This window comes from Ornithorhynchus anatinus, chromosome 19 (assembly GCF_004115215.2).
Source record: "Ornithorhynchus anatinus isolate Pmale09 chromosome 19, mOrnAna1.pri.v4, whole genome shotgun sequence".
In the NCBI taxonomy this organism is placed as follows: domain Eukaryota; kingdom Metazoa; phylum Chordata; class Mammalia; order Monotremata; family Ornithorhynchidae; genus Ornithorhynchus; species Ornithorhynchus anatinus.
The window spans coordinates 1,756,577-1,778,782 of NC_041746.1; the positions used below are offsets into that span (position 1 = coordinate 1,756,577).

Here is a 22,206-nt window from a genome sequence, read left to right on the forward strand (position 1 = left end):
TCACTTAACCTCTCGGTGCCTCAGTTCCCTCATCTGTAAAATGGGGATGAAGACCGTGAGCCTCACGTGGGACAACCCGACGGCCCTGTGCCCATAGTAAGCGCTTAACAAATACCATCATTATTATTATTATTATTATTGATTGAGGGACTGTCTCTATCTGTCGCCGACCTGTCCATTCCAAGCGCTTAGTCCAGTGCTCCGCACGCCTAGTAAGCGCTCAACAAATACTATTGAATGAATGAGTGAATGAGAAGCGCTGGAATGACTGAATGGCCGATTGATTGACAGCCCCGAGCGGGCGCCATGGGCACGTGACCCGAAGCACGTGACGAGGCCCCGCCCGCCCCCCCGCTCTCCTCAGCCGCGTGGGCCGCTACCATTTCGGGGAATCGGCGGGGGGGGGGGCGGGAAACGGAAGGGAAAGCGGCCCGGAGGGGGCGGAGCGCGGCGGTGCCCGACTCCCGCCCAGCGCCGCCGCGTCTGCGAGGAGGACGAGTCGCTGCCCGTCCGGCCCGGAGCCCGCGGCCGGAGCCTCCCCGGGGACCCGGCGCCCCCCGCGCCCTCCGCGCCGTCGCCTCGCCCGCCTGGGGGCGCTCGCGTCGACTACGAGGCCGGGTAACCCCCCCCTTCCCCCCCGCGCGCGAGACCGGCCGTGGTGACGTCACCCCCCCACCGCGCGGGCCCGCCGTGACGTCAGCACGCCCGGCCCCCCTTCTCAGGGCGCTGGGCCTCAGGGCCTCCATTGGACCCACGTGGGGGGATTAATAACGGTCCTGATAAGCTTAATGATGGCATCTATTAATCCCCACTATGCGCCAAGCACCGTCCTAAGCGCTGGGGGCGATAATAATACTCATGTTGGTGTTTGTTAAGCGCTTCCTCTGGGCAGAGCACCGTTCTCGGCGCTGGGGGGGATCCGGGGTCATCGGGTTGTCCCACGGGAGGCTCACGGTCTTCATCCCCATTTGACGGATGAGGGAACCGAGGCCCAGTGAATAATAATAATGTGGGTATTTGTTAAGCGCTTACTGGGTGCCGAGCACCGTTCTAAGCGCCGGGGGTGCTTTACAGGGTCACCAGGTTGTCCCACGTGGGCCGCATGTGGGCCTGCGTCCGACCTAATGTTGGTATTTGTTAAGCGCTCACTACGTGCCGAGCACCGTTCTAAGCGCTGGGGTAGACACAGGGGAATCAGGCTGTCCCACGTGGGGCTCACGGTCTTCATCCTCATTTGACAGATGAGGTCACCGAGGCACCGAGAAGTCAAGTGACTTGCCCACGGTCACACGGCTGACAAGTGGCGGAGCCGGGATTTGAACTCATGACCTCCGACTCCAAAGCCCGTGCCCTTTCCCCTGAGCCACGCTGCTTCTGGCTCCTCCTTAACACGACCTCCTTAACTCCTCTCTGCTTCAGTGCTTAGAACGGTGCTCGGCACATAATAAGTGCTCAACGTGTTCCGCGATTATCACCGTCGTCATTATTATTTTTGTTAAAGGGCAGGATCCTGCTGGTCCGTGCCGCCTTTGCCATGCAAACCTCCGATGGCGCAACACGTTTTGAGTCCCTGGGGTGGATTGCAAAAGTCTCGGTGGGGAATGCGGACTTTTCCTTTTTTTCCGTGGTATTTGTTAAAGCCCTTTCTCTGTGCCGGACACCGTGGTGAGCGCAGAACATAGGAAGCGCTCGATAAATACCACCGAATGAATGAAATACCTACAAGATCATCAGGTTGGACGCAGTCCGTATCCCACGTGGGGCTCACGGCCTTAATCTCCACTTTGCAGATGAAGGAATCGAGGCACCGGGAAGTGGAGTGACCTGCCCGAGGAGACGCGGAGGCGGAGCCGGTATAATAATAATACTAATGTTGGTATCTGTTAAGCGCTTACTATGTGCAGAGCACTGTTCTAAGCGCTGGGGCGGACGCAAGGTGATCAGTTTGTCCCACGTGGGGCTCCCGGTCTTCATCCCCATTTTACAGATGAGGGAACTGAAGCCCGGAGGAGTGAGGTGACTTGCCCACAGTCACCCAGCCGACCAGTGGCGGAGCCGGGATTAGAACCCACGCCCTCTGACTCCCAAGCCCGGCCCCTTTCCACTGAGCCACGCCGCGATTTATCATTTACTATTTACCAGGCACTGTACTAAGTGCCGGGGTGTTTACAAGCTAATCGGGGGGGGGGGGGGGGGCACAGTCCCCGTCCCACGTCGGGGTCACGGTCTTCGTCCCCGTTTTCCAGATGAGGGAACCGAGGCCCGGAGTAGGGAAGGGACCCGTCCAAGGTCACCCTGGACTAGAACCCGGGTCCTTCCACCGGGCCACGCCGCCCATTCGCTTCTTCTCCGGGGCGCCTCGGGTCCGTTTCTCCCGTAGGAATGAGGTCGGCGGCGAGAGACGAGCTGGAGGCCATCCTGCGGGAGAGGATCATGGTTCTGGACGGCGGGATGGGGACCATGATCCAGCGGCGAAACCTGGACGAGGAGGCTTTCCGAGGACGGCGCTTCCGGGACCACCCGACCCCCCTCCGGGGGAACAACGACCTCCTGAGCCTCACCCGGCCCGACCTCATCTACGCCATCCACCAGGTAACGGGGCGCGCGGTTAAAAACGCCCCCCGGGAGCAAGTCGCCTCGCCTCTCCGGGCCTCGGTTCTCCTCTGCAAAACGGGCACAGGACGCCCCTTCCCTTTCGGACGCTGAGGGACGGCGACCGTGTGCGATCTCTCTCTCGGCCTCAGTTCCCTCGTGTGTCAAACGGGGGTGAAGACCGTGAGCCCCACGGGGGGCCGGCCTCGCGTCTCCTCCGGCGCTTGGAACGGGGCCGGGCACCCAGGAAGCGCCGAACGGTTACCGTCGTCGTCACTTCTTTAACCCCCATTTGACGGGTGAGGGGGCGAGGGCCGGAGAAGCGAAGCGGCTTGCCCGAGGCCCCGCGGGACGAGAGCCCGCGTCCTCCCGCTCCCCGGCCGGGGGTCTTGCCGCCGAGCCACGCCGCTTCCCGTGCCCCCGGGGGCGGGAGGGACGTGGCGGGGAAGAGGCCGGCCAAGCCTCCCGCCCGGCTCCGCTTCCCCCCCGCCAGGACTACTTGCTGGCCGGGGCCGACATAATCGAAACCAACACCTTCAGCGGCACGCGGGTGGCCCAAGCGGACTACGGCCTGGAGCACCTGGTGAGCGCCGCCCGGTCCCGCTCGCCCCCGGGGCCGCTGGGGGGGAGGCCGGGGCGGGCGCCGGGTGACCTCGGGCGGGTCGCCGACCCTCTCCGGGCCTATCGCCGTCCCGCCTCTCGCTCGCAGCCCGCCATTCAGTTCTGGAAGGGGCCCGACGCAGGTCTTAGATGGGCGCCGTGCGCGCCGGAAATACGACTCGGCGGGGGAGGGACGGGTCGGGGGCGGCCGGGGCACGAGACTGACCCGCGCCCTTGACCTTTCAGGCCTACGAGCTCAACAGGACTTCGGCGGAAGTGGCCCGGCGGGCGGCCGACGACGTCGCCGCTCAGACGGGTGGGCGGCGCCGTTCCCTTCCCCTCTCCCGGCGCCCTCCGCCGGCTTTTCACCCCCGTCCCCTCCCCCGGCCGACTCTCGCTCACTTGACCGGAAGCTCCTTGGGGGCGGGGGGGCGTGTCTGCTAACGCTCCCGCGGTCTCCCGGGCGCTTAGGTCAGTGCTCTGCACACGGGAAGTGCGCGACAACTGCCGTTAGTCGTGGGATTGTATTGACCTTGGGGGTTTAGCCTCTAGGAAGGGCGTTGTTGAAGCAGCGCGGCTCGGCGGAAGGAGCCCGGCCTCAGGAGCCGGAGGTCACGGGTTCTAATGCGGCCTCTGCCGCCTGTCAGCTGGGTGATTTTGGGCAACTCGCTTCACCTCTCGGTGACCTCATCTGTAAAATGGGGATTAAGACCGTGAGCCTCACGTGGGACAACCCGATTGCCCCGTATCTACCCCGGCGCGTAGAACGGTGCTCGGCACGTAGTGGGCGCTTAACGGATACCGACGCTGTTATCGTCAGGATTATCGTAACTATGAATAATAGTCACGACGGTACTCGTTAAGCACTTACTGTGTGCCGGGCACCGTTCCAAGCACCGGGGTAGGTACGGGTTAATCGGAGAGGACCCGGTCCCCGCCCCACGTGGGGCTCACGCTCTTATTCCCGTTTTACGGATGAAGGGCCCGGGGGACAGAGAAACGAAGCGATTTTCCCGAGGTCACGCGGCAGACGCGTGGCGGGGTCGGGATCAGAACCCGTGGCCTTGGGACTCCCAGGCCCGGGCCCCGTCCGCTACGCCCTGCCGCTGCTTCCCACAGTAAGCGCTCAGTAAATACGACGGACGGCAGAGCCTCGTACTGCCCGGTTAAAAGTTTCTAATGATGTGAGGCGACTCATTCAGTCCTATCGAGCGCTCACCGTGTGCAGAGCACTGTACTAAGCGCTCGGGAGAGGACAGTGTAGCAAAAAACAGACGCGACGAGCCCGCAGGCTAGAGGACGTGAGACACGGCGTCACCCTTCAGGGCAGACGATCGACTCCGGCGCTTAGTGCGGTGCCCGGCACGTAGTAAGCGCTTGCCAAATACCGTAATTATTATTATAAAACTCCCGCCCCGGGGGTTTCTAGCCCAGGAATACTAACTGAGAAGTGTTTCTTTGACCTCCGTCCCCTGCTCCGCCTTCTCTGTGTCTCTCCATCTCTCCGTCTCTCTGGCCCCTTCGCCTTCAAAGGGACTAAGAGGTTTGTGGCCGGAGCCCTGGGTCCCACCAACAAGACCCTCTCCGTGTCCCCCTCCGTGGAAAGACCCGATTTCCGGAATATCAGTGAGTATCTCATTTGATTTGAACTCTCGAGCGGGTGGACGACTTGGCGGGGGGGGGCGGGGGGGGGGGGGTCTCTTCAGGAAAACGGAATAAATCCACCTTCCCCCTCCTCCTCTCCGCTTCCCGCGGTCCGAAAGGTGCCCGAGGGCAGAGGGAGCTGGGATCGAAACGGGTTTTCCGGTCCCGCGGGGTATCTGATGATGACGGTGCTCGTTAAGCACGTCCCAAACACTGTTCTGAGCGCGGGGCTGGTGAAGCGGCGTGGCCCAGTGGAAAGAGCCCGGGCTTGGGAGTCAGGTCACGAGTTCGAATCCCGGCTCCGCCCCCTGTCAGCCGTTGGACTGTGGGCGAGTGGCTTCGCTTCTCGGTGCCTCGGTTCCCTCACCTGTAAAATGGGGATTAACTGCGAGCCTCGCGTGGGACGACCCGATGACCTCGTGCCTCCCCCGGCGCTTAGAACGGTGCTCTGCACGTAGTAAGCGCCTAACAGATACCGTCGTCATTATTTGACAAGGGAATCAGGTCGGACCCAGTCCCTGCCCCACGTGGGGCGCACAGTTTTAATCCCCGTTTGACAGTTGGGGGGGGGGGGGACTGACTTCGGGTTTAGGGTCTGCTACTCCTCCCCGGAGCCCCCCCGAAGGGGTCGAGGATGCGGGGGACTCGAACCCCGGTCCCCTTTCTCCGTCCCCTCTGACCGGAGGAGGCTGTCGGGGAAAAGAAGCAGCGCGGCCTAGTGACAAGAGCTCAGACCCGGGAGCCGGAAGGACCCGGGTTTCGATCCCGGCTCCGCCCCCCCGTCTGCCGCGCGAGCCCGGGCCCGTCGCTCGACTTCTCCGGGCCTCGGTCCCCTCACCCGGAGGAGGGGGCCGCGACGCGGGGGCGGCTTTGACGTTTCAGCGTTCGACGAGCTGGCGGAGGCCTACCGCGAGCAGGCCCGGGGGCTTCTGGACGGAGGAGTGGACATCGTCTTGGTCGAGACCGTGTTCGACACCGCCAACGCCAAGGTGAGAATCGGGAGCGCCGCCTGAAACGCCGCGCTGACGGCTCCCCTACCGACTTCAGTCGGCCCGTCGATCGTATTTATTGAGCGCTTGCCGTGGGCTGAACGCTGTATTGAGCGCTTGGGCGAGTTCCCCTCGATTCTATTCATTTGCTATTTCTTAACGAGATGTCCGTCCCCTCGATTCTGTTTATCGCCATCGTTCTCGTCCGTCCGTCTCCCCCGATTAGACCGTGAGCCCGTCAGAGGGCGGGGACCGTCTCTGTCTGTTACCCATCTGTCCGGTCCAGGCGCTCGGTACAGTGCTCCGCACGTAGTAAGCGCTCAGTAAACGCTATCGAATGAATGAATACGCCGCGGCAACACAGATGAACTCCCTGCCCACGGCGAGCTTACGGTCCAGAGGGGGAACTGTTACCCTGTCAAGCATCCAGGCAGACTGCAAGCTCCTCGATGACGACACGAAGCGCTTACTATGTGCCAGGCACTGTCCTGAGCGCCGGGGTAGATGCGAGGTCGTCAGGTCGTCCCACCTGGGCCTCACAGTCCTCATCCCCATTTGACGGATGAGGTCACCGAGACCCAGGGAAGCGATACGACCTGCTCAAGGTCACGCAGCCGCCGAGGGGCGATGCCGGGATTAGAACCCACCACCTCGGACTCCCAAGCCCGGGCTCTTTCCACCGAGCCACGTCGCTTCTCCGAGGGCGGAGCTCACTGGCTCCGGGCGCTTAGTGCAGCGCTCCGCCCAAAGCAGTTGCTCCGCGGAAGTGTCCGACGAATCCGTCACCTTACGTTTCATCCCGCACGACCCCTTTCAGGGAAGTCGGGGCTTGAGGAGAGGGCTCCGGTCAAATACGCTCCCCAGTTAAGAGAGGCGAGGCAGAAGGAGGCCGTAAGAGTCCGTCGTCTCTCCTTTTTCCCTCTTCCAGGCCGCCCTGTTCGCGCTCCAGGAACTCTTCGAAGAAGAGTATCCGCCCAAGCCCATCTTTGTAAGTCAGACGTCGGTTTTTGGGAGGTGGGATGGTAAAGCCCTCAACAGACAGCAGCCTGGGTCTGTCTGGCGCTTCCAGTTCGTATTAACGAGAAGCGATCTGGGGGGTCTTCTAAGCGCTCACCGCGTGCCGGGCAGAGGGCTCGTGCGTTGACGAGGCCGCCTCGTCTTCACGGCGTCCGTGGGAGGGGGAGACGGGGTCTTAGGGTCCCCGTTTTCCAGGGTCCCCGATCGATCGGCGGTGTTTGAGTCGGTCGGTCGTATTCATCGAGCGCTCACGGAGCGCAGAGCACCGTACCGGGCGCTTGGGAGAGCGTGGTAGAACGACAGACGTACTCTGTCAGAAGGGGGTGAAGATCGCGAGCCCCGGGTGGGGCGGCCCGACGACCCGGTACCTCCCCCGGCGCTTAGGACAGTGCTCGGCACGTAGTAAGCGCTTAACAGATGCCATCGTCGTCGTCATTATCGTCACTGTCCGCCCACAGTGTCCAGAGGGGGAGGCGGACATCGTCAATAAATGGCAGGGACGTAAATGGCGTGGGGCTGGGACGGCGGGGGGGGGGGGGGTGAATAAAAGGAGCAAGTTGAGCGCTCGCTGTGTGCGGAGCGTTGTACTAAGCGCTCAGGAGAGGACCATCCAACAGGATCGGGAGACACGTTCCCCGCCCGTGCTTCTTTTCCGTCGGTGGCTTCGTCTCGGCTCGGGTTCCCCGCCCGGGGACCGAGGGCCGTGGGGGGGGGGTGGGAACGGAAGGCTCCCCCCCCCGGGCTCGTGAAACGGTCGTCGGCCCGCGAGACCCCTCCCCGCCCCTCCCCGTCTCGGTTCCGGCGAGGGGGGGGGGGTCTCACGTGCCGGGCCTGGGGTGGGTGGGCGCCTTTCGCACCCAGGTCTCGGGCACCATCGTCGATAAGAGCGGGCGCACCCTGTCGGGGCAGACCGGGGAGGCGTTCGTCATCAGCGTGTCCCACGCCCAGCCGCTGTGGTGAGTCAGCCGGACCCCCGCGGGCTCGGTCTCCCCGGCCGTGGCCGCCGACGCGGGCGCCCGCCCCGGTTCGTTCATTCAGTCGTACGACATCTGTTGCCGAATCGTACGGTCCAAGCGCTCGGTACGGCGCTCTGCACGTCGTCAGCGCTCAATAAATACCAGCGAGCGAAGGACTGCGTTGAGTGCTTACTGTGTGCAGAGCGCCGTACCGAGCGCCTGGGAGAGGCCGACGTGACCGGCCCGCGACGAGCTCAAGCGAATCGTCGCTCACGGGGGAAGCGGCGTGACTCGGTGGGAAGAGCCCGGGCCGGGGAGGCGGAGGTCGTGAGTTCTACTCCCGACCCCGCCGCCTGGCGGCCGGGTGATTCGGGCGACTCGCTTCGCTCCTCCGGGCCTCAGTGGGACCTCGTCTGTCAAATGGAGACCGCGAGCCCCACGTGGGACGGGGACCGTGTCCAACCCAGTCGGCTCGCATCCGTCCCGGTGCTCAGCACGGCGCCCGGCGCCTAGTGAGCGCCTGACGGATACCGCGGTTATCATCATCCTCCCTTCCGTACCGTCTGTGCACTTGGCCCTCTGACCTTCGGGCATCCGCTATCCGTCCCACCCTCGGCCCCACGGCACCCCCGCCCGTCCCCGTGATTCATCCAGTGACGTCGGGTCCCCCTCCGGACCGTCCCCCGGCTCCGTTGCGTTGTCCCCTCCCCGGCGCTTAGCGCGGTGCTCTGTACGCGGGAGGCACCCGACGGATACCGCCGGCGAGGAGGGAGAGGGGCTCCCCGGGGCGGGGGGGGGGGAGGTCGCCGAACCTTCCCTCGGCGAATCGAACCGGCGCGTCGGGGTTCCGAACCGAAGGCCGTTCAGTCGGTAACGGTCGGTACGGCATCTGCTAAGCGCCTACCACGGCGCCGTACCCAGGGCTGGGTGGATCCGAGCGAATCGGGCGGGGCTCCCGGTCGCCGGCCCCCGTTTGACGAGGTGGCCGAGGCCCAGAGAGGTGGAGCGACCCGCCCCGGGCCGCGCAGCAGAGCGGTGGAGCCGGGCTTCGAACCCTTGACCCCCCGACCCCTAAGCCCGGGCTCCATCCGTCACGCCATCCCGCGGCCGGGGAGAGGTCAGCCCCTCCCTCCCCCGGAATACCGGCCTCGCTCTCCCGCGGGACCCCGATCAGCCAGCGGTGTCCACTGGGCGCTCACCGTGCGCGGAGCGCCGTCCCGGGCGCTCGGAAGGGACGGCCGGGCACCAGACGGAGACCCGACAACGGGCTCGCGGTCCGGAAGGGGAGACGGCCGGCCGGACGAAACGAGCGGCCGTCGAAACGGTCGAAACAGATCAGTGGGGTCGTAGCTAGAGACCCGTCGTTAGTAAAATAGAGCGATAAATAATCCGTACGATCACGCGCGAGTGCCGTGGGGAGGAGGAACGGAGGAAGGGGGAGGGCTCGGTGCCGGAAGGCCTCCCGGAGGAGGTGGGGTCTCGGTGGGGGTCGGAAGAGGGGAAGAGGGTGAGTCCGGCGGAGGCGAGGAGGGAGGGCGATCCGGGCCGGGGGCGGGCCGGCGGGCCGGGCGCCGACGGGGGCCGGCGAGGAGGCGGGCGGCGCCGGGGGAGCGGAGCGTGCGGGCCGCGGGGGAGAGGGAGGGAGGGGAGGGGAGGGAGGAGGGGGCCGGACGGCTTGGACGGTCGCGTTGAAGGGGCGGGGGAGGGCGGCCGGGAGGCGTGAGGGGGGGTCCCGTCTCCCTCCGGGCGGGCGGGCGGGGGTGACGCCCCGTCGCCCCCTCGTCCTCCCTCCCCAGCCTCGGCCTCAACTGCGCCCTGGGGGCCGGCGAGATGCGGCCCTTCATCGAAGCAGTCGGGAAGTGCACCGCCGCCTACGTCCTGTGCTACCCCAACGCAGGTGGGTCCCCCCGTGCGGGGCGGGGCGGGTCGCCGGGGGGGGGGGGCGGGCTCTCGCGGGCTGCGGGGGAGCGCCCGGGAGTTCATCCGCTCGGCCGTGCGTACCGAGCGCTTACGGCGCGCGGGGCGCCGTCCTCGGCGCCGACGGCGTACGTTCGGTTCCGTTCAGCAGTATTTATCGGGCGCTTGCCGTGCGCAGAGCACCGTGGCGGGCGCCGGGCCAACGGGGAGAGACCGTCCCTGCCCGACGACGGGCCGGCGGCCTAAACGGGGGAGACGGGCCGCGGAGCCGGACCCAGACGAAACGAGGAGTCTTCTGATCCGTTAATTGTTCCAGGACGAGTTCGTTCAGCTCCTTACTACGCGCCGAGCGCCGTTCTAAGCGCCGGGGTCGGGGGGGGGGGGTGGGGTCCGAGGTCATCGGGTCGGTCCCGCCTGGGGCCGACGGTCTCGGTCGCCGTTTTCGGAGTCGAGGTCGCCCAGCTGAGAAGCGGCGGAGTCCGGGATTATTAATATCACCGATAACGTCGGTACGCGTTAGGCGCTTACTACGCGCAGAGCGCCGTTCTAAGCGCTGGGATGGATTCAGGGCCGTCGGGCCGTCCCACGCGGGGCTCGCGGTCAATCCCCGTTTGACGGACGAGGGAACCGAGGCCCAGAGAAGCGGAGCGACTCGCCCACGGTCGCCCGGCCGACGAGCGGCGGAGCCGGGATTCGCCCCCGTGACCCCCCGACTCCCCAGCCCGGCCTCTTTCCGCTGGGCCCCGCTGCTTCTGAATGCGGAGGCGGGCGCCCGCCCGCGCTCGGGTCCTCCGGCTCCTGTCCGGCGTGGAGCGGAGCGCGCCGTCCCGTGTGCGCGCGTGGGTGCGCGTGGGGCTCCAGGTCCCGCCCCCCCCCGGGGGGCGGACGGTGTCTCTGTGTGCCCCCTAGGCCGCGAGCCCGTCGTGGGCAGGGGACGTGTCTGTCCGTCGTCGTATCGGACTCTCCCGAGCGCCCAGCGCAGTGCTCCGCACGCAGTGAGCGCTCGGTCAATACCACTGAACGGGTGGGCGCGTACGGGCTCAGCGGGAAGGGCTCGGGGGCCGGAGGACGTGGGTTCGAATCCCGGCCCCGCCGCCCGCGTTGAAACGGGGGCAGCCCGATGACCTCCTGTCTGCCCCGGCGCTCAGAACAGGGCTGGGCGCGGAGCGAGCGCTTAACGAACGCCGTCATCATCACGACGCCTCCGTGCGTGCTCAGATTCCGTTCCGCGGTGCGGCGGGGGGGGGGCGGGGGACGGGGACGTGCGTGGGTTTTCTGCGCGCGCGGGCGCGCCCGAGGAGTCCTGCTCCTGTATGGTAAACGTAGAGTCGCGGGCCGAGCTCGGCGGAGGCGGGATCGGAACCCGGGCCCCGGGGCCCGGCCGCTTCTCTCCCTCCCCGCCCGAGAGACGCAACCGTAGCCGAAGAGGCTTTTCGCTCTGTGCGGTTCGGTGGGTCACTTTCTCGGTAGTTCGTCCGGTAGCATTCACTGAGCGCTTATTAGGTGCAGGGCACCGTACCGAGCGCTGAAGTAGCAGCGATAACGATAACGAGGGCGAACGCTAACGCCGGATCCGTCCTTCCCTCAGGTCTCCCCAATACGTTCGGCGACTACGACGAGACGCCCCAAGTGACGGCCCGCCACCTGAAGGTTGGGATCGGCCGGGTTTTTGCCCCCGGGGGACGGGGCGGCGATGGGGGCGGCGCGGCTCGCTGGAAAGAGCCGGGGGTCGTGGGTCCGGCTCCCGGCTCTGCCGCCCGTCGGCCGGGTGACCGGGGGCGAGTGGCTCCGCTTCTCCGGGCCTCGGTTCCCTCATCTGTAAATGGGGATTAACCGGGAGCCCCACGTGGGGCGACCCGTTGACCCCGTATCTCCCCCGGCGCTCGGAACGGCGCTCGGCACGTAGTAAGCGCTCAACGGATACCGACGTTATCATTATTACCGGGAGGACGGAGACGGGGCTGGGGGAGACGCCGCAGCCCCCGAAGGAGCCTCCTCCCCGCTTCCGGGCTCGGACCCCGAGTCGGTCAGGACCGCGGGAACGGGATGCACCGTGAGAAGCGGCGGGTCTCGGTGGCAGGAGCCCGGGCTCGGGAGTCGGAGGTCGTGGGTTCGAACGTGGGCCCTGCCGCCCGTCCGGCCGCGTGACGCGGGCGGGTCACTTCGGGTCTCTGGGCCTCTCCTGTCGAATGGGGATTAACCGTGAGCCTCACGAGGGTCGACCCGATGACCCCGTGTCTCCCCCGGCGCTCAGGACGGGCTCTGCGCGGAGTAGGCGCTCGACGGATACCACCGCGATTACTGTCGGGATTGAGTAAGGGCTCGGTAAATACCGCCGAGCGGGTGGCCGGCTTGCCCGAGGTCACGCGGCCGGCGGGTGGCGGGGCGGGGCCGAGGAACCCGGGCCTCCTCGCTCCCGGCCCCGCGTCCTCTCCGCGGGCCCACGTCGCTCCCCCCGCCGAGGCCCGGGCGACGGCGCCCGATTTGATGTCCCGTCACCCGGCCGCCCGGGCTTTCCATCCCCCCTCCTCCCGGCCCCGCCTCTCCCAGCCCGGTCCGGCTCCCCGGGGCGTCTCCCCGAGGCGTGGATCTCCGAGCCTTCGGCCCCCGGCCTTCCGCGGCGGGGACGTGACGGGTTATCCGCGACGCCCGTGGGGGGGTCTGAGGCGACGGGGGCTCCCGTCGGTCGCCGACTCCCCTCCCGTCCTCTCCGACGCAGAGCCTCGCCCCTGAGCGTCTGGTCAACGTGGTCGGAGGGTGCTGCGGGACCACCCCGGCTCACATCAGGTGACGTCCGCCCACCGCGGGAAAGGGAGACGCGCGGCGGGGTGGGGGCGGCCCCCCCCCCCCCCCCCGGCCGGGCGTCCCGGCCGGGGACGAACCCCTCGGAGAAGGGAACGGCGACTGGGATCTCCCGCCCCGGGAGGGGGCACGGCGCCCGGGAGGGAGAGAGGATCCGGCCCCAAATCCGGGCTTTCGCCGGGAGAGCCGCCTCGTCCGCGGCTCTCCCGTTCTCGTCGCGGTGACCGCGGCGATCTGGTGGTGGGCCGTATTCGTCGAGCGCTTACCGAGCGCGGAGCGCTGCGCCGGGCGCCCGGGAGACGGTAGAACGGTGGGAGAGACGCCCGGTCCCCGTCCCGCGGGGGGCTCGCGGCCCGAGCGGGAGGGGGGACGGGGCTCTCGTCTCCATTTCACGGAGGAGCCGACCGAGGCCCGGAGATCTCGCGGGTCGCCCGGGGTCCCGCGGCGGGCGGGTGCCGCCGGTGGGATTAGAACCCAAGCCCCCCGACCCCCAGGCCCCGCGGTCTCGCCGATGGGCCGCGCCGCCCCTCGGCGGGTCCGTCGACGGCCCGGTGGTCGGAGTCCGGGCCCGGGAGTCAGAAGGACCCGGCTTCATTCATTCGATGGCATTTAGCGAGCGCCCGCTACGCGCCCGGCGCCGCGTTAAGCGCCGGGGGCCGTACGGTGGGTCCTGGTTGCAGAACTGGTAGAGGAGCGGCGCGGCTCGGTGGAGAGGGCCCGGGCTTGGGAGTCGGAGATCGGGGGTTCGAATCCCGGCCCCGCGGCTCGTCGGCTCTGTGACCGCGGGCGAGTCGCTCCGCTCCTCCGGGCCTCCGTCGCCTCGTCTGTAAAGTGGGGATGAAGGCCGTGGGCCCCACGCGGGACGGGGACCGGGTCCGACCCCGTTAGCCGGTGCCCGCCCGGACGTCCGGCGCGGTACCCGGCGCCCGCTGAGCGTCTGGTAGATTCCGAACGAAAAAGGGGCGGCGGCGTTTACCGAGGCCCGCCGGCCTCTGGGGCTCGGGAGGGTCCGGGCGGAGGACGGGCCGGGGCCCGGGGGGACGACGGCCTCCTTCCGCGCGAACGCAGGGAGATCGCCGCGGCCGTGGAGGCCTGCAGACCTCGCGTCCCTCCGGCTTCCCCTTCCGAAGGACACACGCTGCTGGCGGGTGAGTCCCACGGAGGGCCGGTCGGCCAGACCGGACTCGTTTCTCCCTCCCCCCCCCGAAGTGGTGCCTCTGAGCGCTTACTACGTGCCGGGCCCCGGTCGTTATCACGACGACGACGGCGGCGTCGGTATCGGTTAAGCGCTCGCTCCGCGCCGAGCGCCGTCGTGGGCGCCGGGGGAGACACGGGCTCGTCGGGTCGTCCCGCGCGAGGCCCACGGTCTTCGTCCCCGTTTGACAGATGGGGTCTCACCGCGGGCCGGTGAAGTGACTCGCCCACGGTCACACGGCCGAGAGGCGGGGCCGGGTTTCGGACCCGTGACCTCCGACTCCCGAGCCGGGGCTCTCTCCGCCGAGCCCCGCCGCCTCACTAGGAATAAGCCCCTTCCTCCCCGGGCGCCGACGAGCCGGGGCAGAGGAGATCCAAGACGGTGGCCCTCCGGCCCGCGGGGCCTCGGAGGTCTGCCCGCCTCCCCCCTTCCGTTGGTTCACTCGGTGGGATTCGTCGAGCGCTCAGCGGGCGCCGGGCGCCGGACCGAGCGCTTGGAACGGACAGCTCGGCAACAGATAGAGCCCACCCCTGCCCGAGGCCGGGCTCGCGGCCCGAACGGGGGAGACGGACGGCGGAGCGGAACGGGACGGAACGAAGACGAGACGACGTTATCACGATGAATGGAATCGAGGGGATGTATTCGTGCGTTCGGCGGCATCTATTGAGCGCTCACTAGGCGCGGAGCGCCGGACTGAGCGCTTGGACTGGACAGTCGGGCCACAGACAGAGACCGTCCCCGCCCGACGCCGGGCTCACGGTCTAATCTCGGGAGCCGGGCGGACAGAAACGTCCGCGGGGGAGCGGCGTGGCCCAGTGGGAAGGGCCCGGGCTTTGGGGTCATAGGTCGTGGGTTCGAATGCCGGCTCCGCCGCCTGTCAGCCGTGTGACCGTGGGCGAGTCGCCTCGCTTCTCTGGGCCTCGGTCCCCCCGTCCGGAAAACGGGGATGGAGACCGCGGGCCCCACGCGGGACGACCCGATTCCCCCGCGTCTACCCCGGCGCTTAGAACGGTGCTCTGCACCGAGTAGGCGCTTAACAGCTACCGACATTATTAAAAACGAGACGACGTAATCACGACGAATAGAATCGAGGGGATGGGCACCCCGTTAACGCCATAAGTAGGGTCGTGGAAATGTATACAAATAAGCCGCACGTATAGAGTGCCAAGGGGAAGGGAGACGGGGCGGAGCGGAGGGGAGGGGGAGCAGAGGGGAAGGGGGCTCCCCTCAGGCGGGTGAGGGGAGGTGGGGCGTCTCCTCCGCCCCCCACCCCCCCGCCCCCGCGTCGGGCGTCGTCCGGGCGGCCCGTTGCCGCCTCCCCGGGGGTCCGGCGGGACCCTCAGCTTGGCGCCCGCTCCCTTCCCCAGGCCTGGAGCCCTTCCGCATCGGCCCCTTCACCAACTTCGTCAACATCGGCGAGCGCTGTAACGTCGCGGGGTCCCGGAAGTTCGCCGACCTCATCAAGGCCGGCCGCTACGAAGTCAGTCCCGTGTCCCGTCCCCGTCCCCCCCCCCCCCCCCCCCCCCCGCCACCCCGGGCCCGGCCCACCCCCTGCTCCTCGCTTCTCCTGGGCCCCCTGGGCGGGAGGCCTGCCTTCTAATGACAATAATAACGTCGGTATCCGTTAAGCGCTCGCCGCGTGCCGAGCGCCGTTCTAAGCGCCGGGGGGGGGGGGGGGATCCGGGGTCATCAGGCTGTCCTCCGTGAGGCTCCCGGTCTTCCTCCCCGGTTTCCGGATGAGGTCACCGGGGCCCAGAGCAGCGAAGGGCCTCGCCCACGGTCACACAGCTGACGAGGGGCGGAGCCGGGATTCGAACCCTCGACCTCCGACTCCCGACCCGTAACGGCGTGGGGGACGGTGACGGTTAACGCTCCTTCCTCCTCCTCTCCTCCTCCCCTCCGCCCTCCTCCTCCTCCTCCTGCTCCCCGTAGCCCGCGAGCCCGTCGGGGGCAGGGAACGTGTCCGCTAATTCTCCCAGGCGAGCCCGTCGCGGGCGGGGATCCCCCCCTCTCCGTGGCCGAACCGTCTCTTCCAAGCGCTTCGGCGCGGTGCCCCCGGCGAGCGCTCGGGAAATCCGAGGCAAGGAAGGGACGGGCGGTCCGGCGCCCGGGAAGTAGTCCCGACGGACGGGTTGCTCGTCGCCTCCCCCCGCCAGGAAGCGCTGAGCGTCGCCAAGGCCCAGGTGGACATGGGAGCCCAGATTCTGGACATCAACGTGGACGACGGCATGTTGGACGGGCCGAGGGCCATGGCCAGATTCTGCAACTCGGTCGCCTCGGAGCCCGACGTCGCCCGGGTGAGGCCCCGGCCCCGTCGGCCCCGTCGGCCCCGTCGGCCCCGTCGGCCCCGTCGGCCCCGCCGCCCTCCTCCCCCCGCCCCCTCCCCGCCGGGGTCGGCGGTCCCGCGGGGGGCTCCCGGCCGGGCCGACGGCCTCCGTTCATTCGACGGCGTCTGTCCAGCGCCCGCTCCGCGCGGAGCGCTGTGCCGAGCGCTTGGAACGGACAGATGGGTAACGGGTGGAGACGGTCCCCGCCCTCCGACGGGCTCCCGGGCTAACCGGGGGAGACGGACGGACGAGAACGATGGCGATGGACGGAATCGAGAGCGGTGGACGGAATGGAGGCCGTGATCCTCCCGTCCGCAGGTCCCGCTGTGCATCGACTCGTCCGACTTCGCCGTGATCGAAGCCGGGCTGAAGTGCTCCCAGGGCAAGTGCGTCGTCAACAGCATCAGCCTGAAGGAAGGGGAGGGGGACTTCCTCCGGAAGGCCCGCAGGATCCGGCGGTACGGGGCCGCCGTGGTGGTCATGGCCTTCGACGAGGAGGGCCAGGTGAGTCCCGCTCCCGCCCCGGCCCCTCCCTCTCCGGCCTCCGCCCCGCGGGCCCCGGCGGGACGGTGCCGGGCGGGCGCGAGACGCCTCCCTCCCCGATCCCCGCCGCCCTAGGCCACGGAGACGGATGCCAAGATCCGGGTGTGCGCCAGGGCCTACCGCCTCCTGGTCGACGGTTTGGCCTTCGACCCCAGCGACGTCATCTTCGACCCCAACGTCCTGACCATCGGCACCGGCATGGCGGAACACGACGCGTACGCCGTCAACTTCATCGCCGCCGTCCGAGCCATAAAGGTGCGGGGGGCGGGGGGGCGGGGCGGGACGGTGCCCGCTCCCGCCGGGTGACCCGGGGCGAGCCGCCGCTCTGTGCCCCGGCCCCCCCCGTCGGTCGGAGGGAGACGGGGACCGGGAGCCCCGCGCGGGAAAGGGGCTCGGGACGGCGGCTGGCACGGAGCGGGAGCCCGACGGCTGCCGCGAGGGAGAGGGTCCGGCCACCCGGACCCAGACCCGCCCCCTCCCTCAGGAATCGCTGCCCGGAGTCAGGATCAGCGGGGGCCTCTCGAACCTGTCGTTCGCCTTCCGCGGCATGGAAGCCGTCCGCAGGGCGATGCACGGCGTCTTCCTCTATCACGCCATCCGGGTACGGGGGCGGCGGGCACCCGGGGTCGGGGGGGGGGGGGGCGGTCGTCCCCGCGCGGGCCCGTCCCGCCCGCGAGCCGTGAGCTGCCTTTTCCCGCTCCCCAGGCCGGGATGGACATGGGGATCGTGAACGCGGGCAACCTGCCGGTGTACGACGACATCCAGCGGGACCTGCTGCAGCTGTGCGAGGATCTCATCTGGAACCGCGACCCCGACGCCACCGAGAAGCTCCTGCGCTACGCCCAGGTGATCCGGCGTGACGCCGTCGCTCGGGCGATTGAGGACGGCGGCAAGGGCGCGGCGGCCCGGGGGGGGGGGGGAAGGTCGCGGGTTCCAATCCGGGCCCCGCCTCCCGTCGGCCGCGTGGCCGTGCGCGGGTCACCCGGCCTCTCTGGGCCTCGGTTTCCTCGCGGGACAGGGGACCGTGTCCAACCTGACTCGATCGTATCCACCCCGGCGTTTAGTACCGCGCCTGGCACGTAGTAAGCGCTCGACAGATATCTCTCCGTCGTCGTCGTCATTATTATCGAGCGCCGCCCGCCGGGCCCCGTACCAGGCGCCGGGACGGCGACAAGCAAATCGAGTCGGACGCGGTCCCGCGTCGGGCTCCGCCGTCCCGATCCCCGTTTTACGGATGAGGGAACTGAGGCGCCGAGAGGCGAAGTGACCCGCCCGAGGTCGAACGGCGGCCGGGCGGCGGAGCCGGGATTAGATCGGTGGTCCGGTATCCTCCCGGACGCGTAGGGCGTTTTGCCCGCCGGTAGGATTTAGTAACTACGACCGAGCGACGGGTGAGGCGGGGCGGTCCGGTGGATGGAGCACCGGCCTCCGGGACGCGTGCACGCGTATTACGTGGTGACAATGAGCGGGGCGCGCGGGCGGCCGTCCGCAGCCCCCCGCCACCCCTCCGGGCCACGTCCCCCTGTGACGTGGGCCCGTGGACGGGGCAGGCGGGGGCGCCGCGGCGCCGGGGACGGCCCGGGGCGGCCGCCTCTCCCGGGCCGAGCCGACGGGAGGGCGCGGAGGGCGAAGGGGGTGGGGGGCGCCCGCCCCGCCCGCCCCCGGCCCCGGCGCCCCTCGAGGGCGGGACGGTGCAAGCCCGGGGCTCCCGCCCCTCCCTCGTTCAGACCCACGCCGGGGGGGGCAAGAGGCCCGTGCAGACGGACGAGTGGCGGGACGGCCCCGTGGAGGAGAGGCTGGAGTACGCCCTCGTCAAGGTGAGGGCGGGGGGACCCCGGCGGGGCAGCCGGTCCTCGGGCGGGGACCCCTCCCGTCCATCGGGTCCTCGGGCCCGGGACGGGCGCCGGGCCGCCGGGCCGCCCGGTAGCGGGCCCGGGCGGGCCGTAGTCGCGCTGGCCGAGGTGGGTGGGCTCCCGGGACGGACGCCACCTCGCCGAGACGCCGAGCACCGGGCGGACCCGCCCTCGACCCCGGGTGCCCGTCGTTCCGGCCCGACTCCCCCCGCCCGTCCCCCCAGGGCATCGAGAAGTACGTCGTCGAGGACACGGAGGAGGCCAGGTTGGACCGGGAGACCTACCCGCGCCCGCTGAACGTAATCGAGGGGCCCCTGATGAACGGCATGAAGGTCGTCGGCGAACTCTTCGGAGCGGGGAAGATGTTCCTGCCTCAGGTAGGGGAAGGGGAAGTGCCTCCGCTCGGCGGCGCTCACCCGGCGGCGGTTAAGCGCCTGCCGCGCGCCGGGCGCCGGGTCGGACACGGTCCCCGTCCCATCCGGGGGTCCCGGTCTCGCTCCCCGTTTCGCGGAGGAGGCCGAATCGTAGTTCCCAAGCGCTCGGTACGGTGCTCCGCACACGGTGAGGGCTCAACAGAGAGGAGCGGACGAACGAACGAGGTGACCGAGGCGCGGAGGAGCTAAGCGACCCGCCCGGGGTCGCGCGGCAGAGCGGGACCGGAACCCGGGTCCTCCGACTCCCGGGCCCGTGCCCTTCCCGCTGGGCCACGCCGCTCCTCACCTCGTCCCCGTTCCGCGGGCGGGGCGGCCGAGGCCCGGGGAGGTGAGGTGACCGGCCCCGGGTCACCCAGCGGGCGTGGGGCGGAGCGGAGCGGAGACTCGAACCTCGGTCTCCCGGCCCCGCGCTCGCATCGCTGGCTCGGGGCCCGGGACTCCCGGTTCCGCCCTCTCCCTCAACGGTCCCGTTTACCGAGCGCTCACCGGGTGCACCCGAGCTGAGCGCCCGGGAGGATCCGGCGGAACGACGTAGCGGAGTCGGCGGACGCGTCCCCCGCCCACGGCGAGCGGAACCCGTCCCGCCCCTCCCACGTAGCCCGTCCGCCCCGCTCTCGCGCGTCCCCGCAGGTCATCAAGTCGGCCCGGGTCATGAAGAAGGCGGTCGGCCACCTCATTCCCTTTATGGAGAAGGAGAGGGAGGAGAAGCGGGCCCTGACGGGCAGCGTGGAAGAAGAGGCGAGTCCGGATCTCCGGCCGGTGGCTCCCCGGGGGCGTCCGGGACGAGCGGAGGGGAGAGACCGGGAGGGAGGACGGGACCCGAGGCAAGCGACCGGCTGGTCGCCCTCCACATCCCGGAGAAGGCCCGGGGAATCGAGTCCCTTTCCGGCGTTGGCCGGGGGCCTGCCGAGCGCTTTACCGGGCGCTTGGGAGAGTCGAACCCCACCCGACACCCAGGCCCTCTCTCGGGGGGGGGGCTCGCGACCCAAGGGGGCGCGGGGACCCGGAGGGAGAAGGACGCGCCGGGTGGTCGCAGGAGCGGATCGGGAGAGAACACCCGCCGTGACACGACGCGTAACCCGTTGCGTTGTGCGCGCTCCGCGTTCTAACGTGCGTGAGGACGGGAGGGCCGAGGGTGGCCGTCGGGTTGACGCGACTTCGGGTGTTGGAGGTCAGTCGGGGAGGGCGTCCTGGAGGGGGTGGGCTTTTAAGGGTGGCTTTCGGGGGCGGGGGGGGAGGATTGGGGGGGAGGCGGCGAGGCAGTCACCGATCACCTCCCCGCTCTCTGTTATTTCGGGGGACGTTGTGCCGTGTAGCCCCCTCCGGCCAGCGGGATCCCCCCGGCGGGGCCCGCCGAGGGCGCTTCTGGGTCTCTGGGCTGTATGATTAGTAAACGACAATGATAGCGATGGCATCCGTTAAGCGCTCGCTCTGTGCGGAGCGCTGGCTGTCCCAAGCGCCGGGGGCGGGTACAAGGTCATCGGGTTGTCCCACGTGGGGCTCGCAGTCGTTCGTTCGGTCAGTGGTATTTACTGAGCGCTTACTGCGTGCAGAGCACTGGACCGAGCGCTCGGAACGGGCGACTGGGCCACAGATGGAGACCGTCCCTGCCCGTCGCCGGGCTCCCGGTCCCAACGGGGGAGACGGACGGCGAAGCGAGAGGGAACGGAACGGAAACGAGACGTCATCACGATGAACAGGATCAAGGGGGTGTTCGCCTCGTTGGGGGAAATAAGTCGGGCGATGAATAACATGGACAGATGAGCGCAGTGCTGAGGGGAAGGGGGAAGGGCAGAGGGAAAGGGGGGCTCAGTCTGGGAAGGCCCGCCGGAGGAGGTGAGCTCTCCATCGCCGTTTTACGGCCGAGGTGACCGAGGCCCAGGGAGTTCGAGCGACCGGCCCCAAGTCACACGGCCGACGGGCGGCGGAGCCGGGACGAGAACCCGCGACCCCCGACCCCCAAGCGCGGGCCCTTGCGGGCCGGGCCCCGCCGCTTCGTATGCCCCGAGGGGCTTCCGCGACGCCCCTTCCGGCCGGCCGTATCCGGCGAGCGCTTGCCGCGTGCGGGGCGCCGCGCCGAGCGCCTGGGAGGACGCGACAGACGCGGCGCCCCTCCGCGGCGAGCCGACGGGCTAGACCCGCCGCGGCGGGGCGGACGTGGGGGCCGGGCGGGCCGGGGGCCTCGCGCCGGAGGGCCGACCCGCCCGTTCTCCCCGGCCCCCTCTAGGACCCCTACCAGGGCACCGTCGTGCTGGCCACCGTGAAGGGCGACGTCCACGATATCGGCAAGAACATCGTCGGCGTGGTGCTGGGCTGCAACAACTTCAGGTGCGGCCGTCCTCTCCCCTCCATCCCGCCGGGCCCGGGCCGTCCTCCGCGGCGGGGCCGGCCCGGGAACCGTAACGGCGTCGGTATCTGTGAGGCGCTTCCTATGTGCGGGGCTCTGTCCCGAGCGCCGGGGGAGATGCGTGAGGCTCACGGTCTTCGTCCCCATTATACAGATGAGGTGACTGAGGCACAGGGAGGTTAAGGGACTCGAGTCACCCGGCGGACGAGCGGCGGAGCCGGGATTCGAACCCATGACCCCTGACTCCCGAGCCCGGGCTCTCTGCACTGAGCCACGCGGATGGTGGCGGGAAGGCGACGTGGCCCCGGGGGGGGGGGGCGGGGCGGGGAGAGCAGGCCGGGGGCGCAGCCGGGGCAAGCGGCGTAAAAAAACTAAACGGTGGTACCTGTTAAGCGCTTACTGCGTGCAGGGCGCCGTCCTAAGCGCTGCGGGGGGATACGAGGTGATCGGGCCGTCCCACGCGGGGCTCACGGTCTTAACCCCCATTTGACGGACGAGGGAACCGAGGCAGAGAGAAGCCGAGCGACTCGCCCCGGGTCGCACGGCCGGCGAGCGGCGGAGCCGGGATCGGAACCCGCGACCTCCGCCTCCCGAGCCCGGGCTCTTGCCACCGAGCCACGCCGCTGTGGGTGGAGCGGGGGCCTGGGAGTCGGGCGGCCACGGGTTCCGATGCCGTCTCCGCCACCCGCGCCGCCTTGGCCGGGTCGCTCCTCTCAGTCGTCTGGAAATGGGGGTCGAGGGTCCGGCTCGATTCGCCCGTATCCTCCCCCGCGCTCGGGTACGGTGCCTGGCACGTAGCGGGCGCCGGAGAAATGCCGTCGCCGTCGTCGTCGCCCCCTCTCCGCCGCCCCGTTTCCGCGAAGGGCCTCCGGGAAGACCGCCGCCCGGGGCCCGGCGCCCGCGTCTCGGCGGGAAGCCCGGCGGTCTCCGGTCGGGGGGGGGGGGAGAGCGGGAGGGCGGCCGTCTCTCGGGGCTCGCTCGTGTCCCACG

At 69.2% G+C, this 22,206-nt stretch overlaps 1 protein-coding gene across 3 annotated transcripts in view; it reads left to right on the forward strand.

Annotated features, from left to right (window-relative positions):
* Positions 1-415: 415 nt before the first annotated feature.
* The window catches only part of MTR (5-methyltetrahydrofolate-homocysteine methyltransferase), a 32,547-nt gene continuing 10,756 nt past the window's right edge, over positions 416-22,206 (forward strand). The window contains exons 1-23 of one of the 3 annotated variants that reach the window (XM_029047195.1): positions 416-618; positions 1,791-1,853; positions 2,381-2,592; positions 3,086-3,175; positions 3,439-3,508; positions 4,726-4,818; positions 5,719-5,825; positions 6,754-6,813; positions 7,704-7,798; positions 9,595-9,695; positions 11,304-11,365; positions 12,435-12,502; positions 13,586-13,665; positions 15,080-15,192; positions 15,869-16,009; positions 16,358-16,543; positions 16,658-16,837; positions 17,067-17,183; positions 17,288-17,428; positions 18,310-18,399; positions 18,660-18,812; positions 19,500-19,607; positions 21,097-21,197. In XM_029047195.1, the coding sequence (XP_028903028.1) occupies positions 2,383-2,592; positions 3,086-3,175; positions 3,439-3,508; positions 4,726-4,818; positions 5,719-5,825; positions 6,754-6,813; positions 7,704-7,798; positions 9,595-9,695; positions 11,304-11,365; positions 12,435-12,502; positions 13,586-13,665; positions 15,080-15,192; positions 15,869-16,009; positions 16,358-16,543; positions 16,658-16,837; positions 17,067-17,183; positions 17,288-17,428; positions 18,310-18,399; positions 18,660-18,812; positions 19,500-19,607; positions 21,097-21,197 (2,366 nt within the window). In that variant the 5' untranslated portion in view covers positions 416-618; positions 1,791-1,853; positions 2,381-2,382. Of the gene's footprint in view, positions 619-1,790; positions 1,854-2,380; positions 2,593-3,085; positions 3,176-3,438; positions 3,509-4,725; positions 4,819-5,718; positions 5,826-6,753; positions 6,814-7,703; positions 7,799-9,594; positions 9,696-11,303; positions 11,366-12,434; positions 12,503-13,585; positions 13,666-15,079; positions 15,193-15,868; positions 16,010-16,357; positions 16,544-16,657; positions 16,838-17,066; positions 17,184-17,287; positions 17,429-18,309; positions 18,400-18,659; positions 18,813-19,499; positions 19,608-21,096; positions 21,198-22,206 lie in introns of those variants that run through there. The other 2 variants (XM_029047193.1, XM_029047194.1) reach the window with 2 other exon arrangements.